The following is a 10,287-nucleotide window of genomic DNA, read 5'->3' as shown; positions in this document are numbered from 1 at the left end:
GCGCGCGCCCGAGTGCAAGGGTCGGGGCGGGGGGAGGAGCGAGGTGGCGGCGGGAACGCGCCGGAGACGCGGGGACGCGGACTGGAGGCGGCGTAGGGGACGCGGAGCAGCGCCCTCTCCCGCGTCCTTGGCGCCGCAACTGGTCCTCGGCGCGCCGCCTCTCTCTCCGGCAGACGTGCGAAAGCTCCCCGGAGATGCACCTGCGGGCCTCACCCTGCCGCTCTCGAGTGCTCATTTGTAATTATTCCCTAGCTCCCCATCTGCTGCAAGCCAACCGCTCCTTCCCCGCCCCCCTCCCCAAATCTGTACGCCCTGCCGCTGGAATTTGTCCTGGGTCTGTGGATGCGCTGGTAGCGTCTGCCCCAGCTGCTAAGGGCATGATCCCCGCTCTTCATCGCCGCAGCTCCCGCGCACTTGGGATCTGGGCTGAGGGTTCTCTGCCCCGGCCAAGCGTGGCTCAGTGTGCTGACGCCTGGGTGTTTTTCTGGGAGTGTGTTTACGTATTTTCTCCATTTATTGGGAGCAAGGACCCCTCCCCCCGCCCCCGATGTGCCACAGAGCTTCCGGAGAGACACCGGCTTGGCCCCAAACTCAGAATCTGTTGTTCACAAGCTCTGTGTGACCTTCGACAAATTACTTAACTTCAGTTCTTTTTCATGTAGAAAGTTCTCTGTTTTATTGTGAGATAACCTATAATTAATTGCTTAGCAGAGTTGCTACATTAAGTTCACAACGTTCAAAGTTCTCGTAGCTGCCCTAGAACAAGCCACTAGTTAAGTTAGGCCTCCAACTAGTCAGTGGGACTGTTTGTCAGAATTGAGTCAGCCGAGGCATACCTGCAAGTGACATGCGCCTGAGAATCTGGACGCAGGAGGGGAGTCGCAGCTTTAGTGAGGACACAGATGCGTATTTAGCAGGGCTGTCTTTGGCATCTGTAGGTTCGGGTCCAGCCCATTTCTATGCATTGATTTAGGATCACTAGTCTCCGCATCTCTCTTCTTCTCCGTTGCTGCTTCATTGAGTCTCTTGCTGTCTTTTCCGGAGCTGTGGGCTCTTCCACTTTCTCTGGGACGTTGAGTTCTTATTTGCAAAATGTAGAGGCAGTAACTTTAAGTTTTGACTTCGTTTTTTTGTTTGTTTTGTTTTTTTGCTGAGCCGGCGTCACTCAGTCCCACATCTAGCAGAAGTGGGAACAGTGGTGTTCAATCTGTGCGTGTGTGTGTTGGCTCTTTCCTTCTGTATTCTAGTGAAGGAATTGGGGGAGAGAGGAGCTCCTGGAGGGGAGGATGCTGCCAGGTGGGTTATCACTGAGGATGGGGAGCCTGGCGTCGTTCCCCTTGCTGCCTGCAGAGGGCGCCCTGCTGCTGTGACAACTGTAGCCGCCTCTGGATCCCAAACCAGTCTGCTTATCTTCTTAAGGTTCTATTTCAAACTGGGTGCAGTCCCTTTTCCAGCTGACTTCTCAAAAACGCCACTGCCTAGGGTCCATATATGGTCACCCTAGCAAACTTGTCTGTAAGCGTTCTTTGCTTTCTTCAAAAAAGGGCCCCTAGTACTTTTGGAGGCACACAAAACTGTTGCATTTCTTTTAAAAATCAGGGGGGAAATAAAAGAACTTTTAGGCCAACAGAGACGTATACTCTGACTTATTTTCAAGAAAGGGACCACAAAAACCAAAGTGCCTAAGTCCTAGGAAAGTCATGACATTGGCCTCCCCTTCTCTCTGACGGCCTTGTGCCCTCTGGGAGCCCCCTTTCAGAGTGGGAACAACCTCCCCTCCCCCAGTTCCTGTCTTGCTGAAGGCTCCAATGCCTCCCAGAGCCTGGCTGGGTGTGATGGCTCAGTGAGGCCTATGAGGACAAGACCATTGGCTTTGGGGACCTTTCCTCTTCACCCGGCCTTGACCTGGGCACTTCCACCTCTACTCCCAGCCTTCTCCATGAGCTCCGCCATAAGGGGGAGATTAGACCCATGTATATAAAACACCCTGTTAGCCAAAGTTCATGGCCTCTGGCCTAAAACAGTCAGGAGAAGCTGGGCCCAGTGCCCTCAGGATTGGGAGAGAGCCATGGGCTTCTTTTCTTTGGGGCTTACAAGTGGCCAAGCTAAGGTTACAGAACAAACTTGGCAGACACCTAAGGTCCCAAATCATCCTATCTTCTCCTATTCTTCTCTTCCATTTGCTCACCTGAGCATGAGTACGGTTTCCTCCCACGCTTTCAGGATCTCCTTTCTTGCCTTTCACATGCAATCTGTATAATTTGAGCTGTAAGATCACCATCATTTCATGAAGAGCTTCTCCGCATTTTTCCCATGGATTAAGTGCTGCAGACTAGATATCTACTTCTTGACGGTTATATTCTGAGAGTAGCATTTTCTGAATCCTTGTCACTTGGTCTTAAATCTGTCCCGTGTCTCCCCGCCCCCCCTGCCACGGAATCAGCGTCTTTGCTTGGGGAGCAGGAATCTGAGCGTGCAGCAAGCTCGAGATAAGGGCCGTAAGAGCAGCCAGAAGCGAGAGACCAGAAGGCTTGCTCTTGCGTAATCCCATGCAGGTGTTGGTATCTGTTGCCCAATCCGGAACGAGAAGCCAGCGCCAGCTGATCATCATAAAAGCTCTCCCAGCGACTGTGGCTTCGGAGGCCAGGGATGCCGGGCCCCCTGATCCACGTGTGCGAAAGATGCCCGAGGGATCTGCCCTCTGAGCTGAGGTGGCCCAGCATGCGGACCCTCCATCTAGGCAGGTGAGTCTCTCTGTCTCTCTTTTTCTTTTTTTGAAGAAATTAACGCTTACAGACAAGTTTGCTAGGGTAACCATACTCCTTTCGTGTTAACAGGAAATCTGGAGGACACCCGGGTCAGAAAGTAGCCATGCCCCCTGCTCAGGACATTCACATTTCGGCTGATGGCTTTTTCCCCTCTCCCAGGTGGAGTTTGTTTGCTGTTCTGGTGAAGTTAAACAGTAGTTAAACAGTTGACTGGGAGGTGTTATTATTTTGAAATGAGGCTTGGCTTCCCATGTCTGTGACCTGCTTAGAGGGAAAGCAGTGGATCTGGGCCCGGGTTTCAGGCCAGTTGCCACAGCTCTGAGCACTTTGTGTCCCCGAGGAGCAGCGAGTAACGAGGGCATGTCTGTTCGCAGGTTCTGGCTTGGCCTGCTGATCGCGCTGGGCTCCCTCTGCCCGGCAGGCTCGCCCTGCGGCATCTCCACGCACATCGAGATAGGTGAGTGCCTGCACCTGGCCATGGGATGCAGGATGCTAAGCCTGTCAGAGGGCGTTCAGGGAGAGATGTGGAGTCCGTGCCACGGATTGGTAACGAGCTTCCAGGACTGCAGTGAGCAGGGACCGGAGGCGGGTGGGTTCCATGTAGAGGCGGGCAGGAGGCTCGGGAACAACGCCTGGTTGATGATCCGGTCCCAGGCTGTTCCTCCGGGTGGGCGAACAGGAGGAGCTGGAGGAACTCGCGGCCGCCGTGCAGCAGGACGATAGCACGGGAGAGGAGGAAGATGGGTGGAACTCGCTGGGACTAAGGAATGTGTTTTTGTTGTTTTATATTTCCAAGTATGCGTACAAAGCCACTGTGGCCACGGGAGTGGGTCCCCTGAGTCAAGATTTTGGCTTCAGGGAGGGCAAGGAAGTGAGGGAGTCTGACCACTGGCATTAGAGGAGCCCGGGGTGATGACAGGAGCTGGGGAGGGCAGGTTTGGGGCTGAAGGCCCAGTAGCAGGTACAGGCACATGGTGGATTTGGTTCTTGAAGTGTATTTGTAATATATATTTATTATATGTATAGTTTTTAAAATATTTATTTGACAGGGAGAGATCACAAGTACGCAGAGCAGCAGGCGGGGGGGGGGGGGGGTGGCGCGGGAGAGAAGCAGGCTCCCCGCCGAGCAGAGAGCCCGATGCGGGGCTCGATCCCAGGACCTGAGATCATGGCCTGAGCTGAAGGCAGAGGCTTTAACCCACTGAGCCACCCAGGCGCCTCTGTAATATATGTATATATTTTAAAAGATTTTATTTATTTGACAGAGACACACTGAGGGGGAAACACAAGCAGGGGGAGGAAGAGGAGAAGCAGGTTCCGCACTGAGCAGGGAGCCCGATGTGGGGCTCGATCCCAGGACCCTGGCATCATGAGCTGCACCAAAGGCAGACATTTAACTGACTGGGCCACCTAGGCACCCCATTTGTAATTTTTTTTAACTCATGGAAAATGTAAGCCAATTTGTAATGCCATTAGAAACATTTATATTCTATAACAGTTTTCAGATTGATTTCAACTATATCTGATGTCTGGGTTTTCTTTTAGATAAAAACAAGAATATTTTATAGTTAGGCCCCCTGGCCAGAAGGTACCAGTCAGAACAAGATCACAAATAAGGTGTGTAAACTTCCCAGTACCAAATAGACCAAGGTATTTATTGAGTTCTGGTGGGCAAGAATCTATGATCCCAGAATTTTGCCTCCTGAAAGGGCAGGAGAGGTCACTGAGCCCGGTCCCTGTACTTCACATACAAGGAAATCAATCTGGAGTCTCCCAGCTCGCTCGTTCGAGGGCTGGCCTAGGATTACAGCTCCTGAGAGCCAGGCCAGTGCTCTTTCCAAACACATTCATTGCTAAGAGGTAGTCAGGACACAATAGAAAGGAGAATTAGACCCAGCTCCTAATACCAGCTCTGCTGTACACTACGTGACTCAGAGCAGTTCATTCTTGGTGTGTTCCTCTTCTGTAAAGCAGCCAAACATCTCCATGAATTTGAAAGTTTTGTTCAAGCGTGGGTTCTTTGAGATTGAAATTGCTAAAACTAAAAGTGGGCTGAGAACAAGTATAAATGAAAATAGTCAAGAATAAGTATAAATGGAAAGTTTTTAATCTTTGGAATTTTTTAAATAAGATTTTATTTATTTACTTGACAGGTCACAGTAGGCAGAGAGGCAGGTAGAGAGAGAGAGAGGAGGAAGCAGGCTCCCTGCTGAGCAGAGAGCCTGATGAGGGGCTTGATCCCAGGACCTCAAGGCCACAACCCGAGCCGAAGGCAGAGGCTTAGCCCTCTGAGCCACCCAGGTGCCCCAATCTTGAGAATTTAAACCCAGATGAAATATGAAATCTTTTTTTTTTTTTTTTAAAGATTTTATTTATTTGACAGGCAGATGTCACAAGTAGGCAGAGAGTCCGGCGGAGAGAGAGGAGGAAGCAGGCTCCCTGCCGAGCAGAGAGACCAACTTGGGGCTTGATCCCAGGACCCTGGGATCATGACCTGAGCCGAAGGCAGAGGCCTTAACCCACTGAGCCACACAGGTGCCCCTGAAATATGAAATCATATAACTGCTTGCCTTTTTTCAGTGGGTGCCAAAGATCCTAATAGATTATGCTGGATATATGTTTCGTATATATTAATCTATTAATACAATATTAAACATAGTAGTATATTATATATAAATATCTATTAAACATGTTTATAAGATTTATTAAATGCAAACATATTATCAGTCTATATATTATGAATATATAAATATCAACACATTACCATTGACTATAACACATTACCATTCAATATATATTGAATATATTAAAATGTAAACAATATTTAATAAAAATATATAACAAATATATGAATATATCTATTAAATATAAATATAAAATTAAATATATACATTATATTACCTATTCTATATATGATATGAATATATAAATATTAATATATTATCAATATATTAAATACATTAACATAAAACTTCGTTTATGTGAACATAATTGAAGACCATTCGTAACCAGCACAGATTTTGAGGAGTCGTATGTGAGAGACAAAACTCCAACATCTGCCAGTTATTTAGAGGATTTTGTAAGTTTCTTGGTTCACATTGTCACTCCTTACATAAAGCCTGTCGGGAGGCGGATGGTTCTGTGAGTTAGTTGGGATGTTGTGCGGTGGTTTGCAGCTGGAAATCCCCCAGTCCTGTGTACAGGTTACTGGTGTGGGCTGGGAGCCTGTGGCTTCTCGTGTTATGCTTAGAGGAGTGGCTCTATTTTTGTATGATTTACAAAGCTGGATGTGATTCACAACAGGAGTAAGGTGTCCCCTTCGAATGTGCCTTCACAAGGCATGTTTGTCTTAGAGATTCTAGGAAGATTCAGGGTGTGTGTGTCTGTGTTGGTGTGTGGGTGGAGCAGGTGACCTGGGATGATTTTTTTTTTTTTTTTTTGGTCCATCTACTGTGGCCCAACTGATGATAAAACATTTGAGAGTAATTGACTCATCCGTGGTTTTTGGCCATGTGTCCTATTTCCTGCTGAGGGTCCTTTACCTCGGTGGGTTGTTGAGGCAAAATAAAATGAAGACACCGGCTATTTACTGAGCTCCTACCGTGTGTCAGCTACTGTGCTCATCACCTCACATGTATTTTGTGTGACCCTCTCAGCACATCTGTAAGGTGGGAATTATTGACTTCCTTTTACCTGGGAGGGAACTGAGCCCTAGCTTTAGCAGGGCGTTGGTGCCAGATAAGCAGAAGCTTCAAATCACCATACAAACTTGATTTGTGTTTTAGCAATATAAATGTCATCTGAATCTTATCATGCCTAACGAAAGTGGCTAGTGAGTACACACTTAATTTTCGTTTCTCCTTTCCTTGACAGAGTAACAAAATTATTTCCCTTTTCCTTTATTTTTTTTAAAGATTTTTATTGATTTATTAGAGCACGAGCTGGGGGAGAAGCAGAGGCAGAGGGAGAAGCAGACTCCTTGCTGAGCAGGGAACCCAGTGTGGGGCTTGATCCTAGGACCCTGGGACCATGACCAGAGCTGAAGGCAGACGCTTAACTGACTGGGCCACCTGGAGGCCCTTATTTAAGAGAGAGGGAGAGAGAGGAGGGGCAGAGAGGGAGGGAGAGTCTTAAGCAGACTCCATGCTGAACATGGAGCCTGACTTGGGGCTTGATCCCACAACCTGAGAGGAAACCAAGAGTGTAATACACAACCGACTGCACCACCCCTACACCCCCATTTTCTTTTAAAATATATTGAATAAGTTCTGTTTCAGCTACAATTGAATTTAATTGATTTACTTATTTCTCTCAGGACACAGAGCTCTGGAGTTTCTCCACCTTCAGGATGGGAGAGTTAACTACAAAGAGGTATGAAGTTTAATTTTTTTCCTCATTCCTTGTGCATTAACTCTCTTCCATTGGTGCCAAAATAAAGGTCCTAACAGATATTTAGGCAATAATTTTAGGAGTCAATTTTTTTCTTGATAAAACATTGATCTTTAGGGTTATAAAAGGTGTATGTCCCATCTAGTACCTCTTGAACATATATATATTATATATATATACATACAATACATATACTTGAATATACATTATATATATTTCTATTATATAACATATATAGAGTTTATACTTGAACATACATACTATATATTATATAATTAAAATATTTTAATACTATTATATATTTATTTTTGTATGTATAACATATATAACTTATATGTAATTATATGCATTATATATAACTTAAATAGTATCACTAGAATATTTTAATGATGAATCAAGATTTGAAGAATTGAGAGAGAACTTTTTAAAAATGGTACATCTTTTTGCTTTTACAAAGAGAGGTCATGCCTGAGATAAATTATTTTTCCTCTTGACTGTAATCCTATAAAAATTGCACCAGCACAAGGAGCAGGGAATGTTTATTCAGAAGTTTGCTTTGAGATGCTGGTCTGTGTCTCCTCCCACTGTATTCTTGGCAAGACAATCCGATGGCTTTCTTGTACTTATCCTCAACTTGGTTCTGTTCTGACGCTATACACTCGTTCTAGGCTAAATAATGTTTTGTGCAAAGATGATTCTTTTTTTTTTTTTTTTTTTATTATTTTTTTATTTATTTTTTTTTTTTTTAAAGATTTTATTTATTTATTTGACAGAGAACACAAGTAGGCAGAGAGGCAGGCAGAGAGAGAGAGAGAAGCAGACTCTGCACTGAGCAGAGAGCCCGATGCGGGGCTCGATCCCAGGACCCTGGGATCATGACCTGGGCCGAAGGCAGAAGCTTTAACCCGCTGAGCCACCCAGGCGCCCCTGCAAAGATGATTCTTAATACTTATATTTGGTAATAGAGATTAATATTCCTGGTGACATCAGAATTGAATCAAATTATTACCAGTAAGTCTCTGTAATTCAGTACGGAAAGCAGGATGGCAAGATATCTGAAATCTGTCATATTGTCAAACCACTTTTAGACATTAGTTTCAGCTTTCTTACTTGGCAATTGAATAGTGTTTGATTATCTTCATTGACCCTGGGATGAGGAGAGGAGCAAGAACCTGCTGAGTTCATCATGTGAACAATGAGTCGTGAGCGTGTGCAGAGCAATTATCTCATGGAGATACGCTGTATCATTAACTTAATTTGAAATGTGTGACCTGGACACCTCTCCTTCCCCTCTGTATCGGGTCCTAATGCAGATACTGATGTCATCATTGGAAATGACTACGTGCCCTGAGTGCTTACACTCCACCTTCAGTTTCTGAGGGTCGCACTGCCTTACCTCTTATGATACACCCGATGCCTTTTCATGATGCAGTTTGTATCTCTGTATGTGGGACTTGTTGTAGTGTCTCTTTCTCCCCATTCGCACCTGCTCTTTGGGGACTTCTGGACTCCCTGGGGTCTGAATTTTGTTGGTTCTGGAATTATCTTTTGTTAATATATCCAGAGTTGACTGCTCTTTGAAGCCTTTGACTTACACAAAGAGAATAACGCATGAAGCTGAGAAAATCAGAGTATTAATTTATAAGAACTGTCAGAAGCAAGTTCACCTCATGTTGGTGGTCATTATTGCCCTGATACTTTTTTCCTATCCTTTTCTTATTTAGTCTTCAAGTGTAGTTGACAGATACTGCTATATTGCATATGTACAACACAGTAACTCAACACTTCCGCACATTGCTGTGTGCTCACCACTGAGAAGTGTGGTCGCCACCTGTCACCATGTGTTATCACAATATCACTCATGGTGTCCCCTGTGCTGTACTTTTTGTTTCCATGACTTATAACCGGAAGCTTGTACCTTAAATTCCTTCGCCTATTTTGCTGATTCCTTCCCTACCCTCCACCTTCCCTCTGGTAACCAGCAGTTTCTTCTCTGTATTTAAAAGGCTGTTTGTTCATGTATTTCTTAGATTCCACATGCACATGAATTCATACGGTATTTGTCTTTCTGGGACTTACTTCATTTAGCATAATAACCTCTAGGTCCATCTGTGTTGTCACAGATTTTATTCTATTCTATTCTATTTTATTCCTGAGTAGTAGTCCTCGTGTGTGTGTGTGTGTGTGTGTGTGTGTGTGTGTGTGTGTGTGTGTAATCACATCTCCTCTCTCCATTCACATATCTATGGATACCTGCATTGTTTCTATAGTTTGACTATAAAATCAGGTGCATGTATCTTTCTTAATTAGTGTTCTTATTTTCTTGGGTAAATACCCAGCAATGGAATTACTGGATCCTCTGGTATTTCTATTTTTAATTTTTCGAGAAGCGTCCATACTAAGTTTATAGTGCCTGCACCAGTTTACATACCCACCAACAGTGTACAACAATTCCTTTTTCTCCACATCGTCATCAACACTTATTTCTTGTCTTTTTGATATTAGCCATCCTGACAAATGTAAGGTGATAATCTCATTGTGGCTTTGGTTTGCATCTCCCCACTGATGAGTAATGTTGAACTTTTTTTCATATGTGTATTGGCCATCTGTCCTCAAGTCATCTGTTTCTTATGGGATTGCTAAAGGGTGTGTGTATGTTTGTGTGTGTGTGTGTGTGTGTGTGTGTGTGTGTGTGTGCGTGCGCACGCACAGTTATAGAAGTTCTTTCTAAAGTTTGGATATTAAACTTTTATTGGATGTATCATTTGAAGATATCTTCCTCCATTCAGTAAGTTACTTTGTTGTTCTGTTGTGTTCTTTTGTCTTTTTTTTTTTCCTGTGCAAAATCTTATTATTTTGGCATAGTTGCAGTAGTTTATTTTTCTTTTGCTTCCTTTGCCTCAAGAGACCTATCCATAAATATGTTGCTAAAGCCAATGTCCTATTTTTCTTCTACCTGTATTTTCTTCTAGAATTTTTATGGTTTCAGGTCTCACATTCAGATCTTTAATCTATTTTATTTTTGTGTTTGGTTTAAGAAAATGGCCCAGTTTCATTCTTCAGCATGTTGCTGTCCAGTTTTCCCAGCAACATTTCTTGAAAACACTCTTTTTCTCATTGTATATTATGA

The 10,287-nt window shown here is 44.5% G+C and overlaps 1 protein-coding gene across 6 annotated transcripts in view; it reads left to right on the top strand.

The window, feature by feature from the left end:
- The first annotated feature begins 84 nt into the window (after positions 1-84).
- Positions 85-10,287, top strand: part of GPLD1 (glycosylphosphatidylinositol specific phospholipase D1) — a 54,758-nt gene continuing 44,555 nt past the window's right edge. For 5 of the 6 annotated variants that reach the window (XM_059179470.1, XM_059179471.1, XM_059179469.1 and 2 more), the window contains exons 1-5: positions 85-237; positions 2,556-2,744; positions 2,838-2,927; positions 3,143-3,225; positions 7,084-7,139. In XM_059179470.1, the coding sequence (XP_059035453.1) occupies positions 2,650-2,744; positions 2,838-2,927; positions 3,143-3,225; positions 7,084-7,139 (324 nt within the window). In that variant the 5' untranslated portion in view covers positions 85-237; positions 2,556-2,649. Of the gene's footprint in view, positions 238-2,555; positions 2,745-2,837; positions 2,928-3,012; positions 3,226-7,083; positions 7,140-10,287 lie in introns of those variants that run through there. The other variant, XM_059179474.1, reaches the window with a different exon arrangement.

Source organism: Mustela lutreola, chromosome 6 (genome assembly GCF_030435805.1).
Source record: "Mustela lutreola isolate mMusLut2 chromosome 6, mMusLut2.pri, whole genome shotgun sequence".
NCBI classification, from domain to species: Eukaryota; Metazoa; Chordata; class Mammalia; order Carnivora; family Mustelidae; genus Mustela; species Mustela lutreola.
The sequence above is the reverse complement of the archived record's forward strand: the minus strand, read 5'-3'. Positions and strand labels throughout refer to the sequence as shown.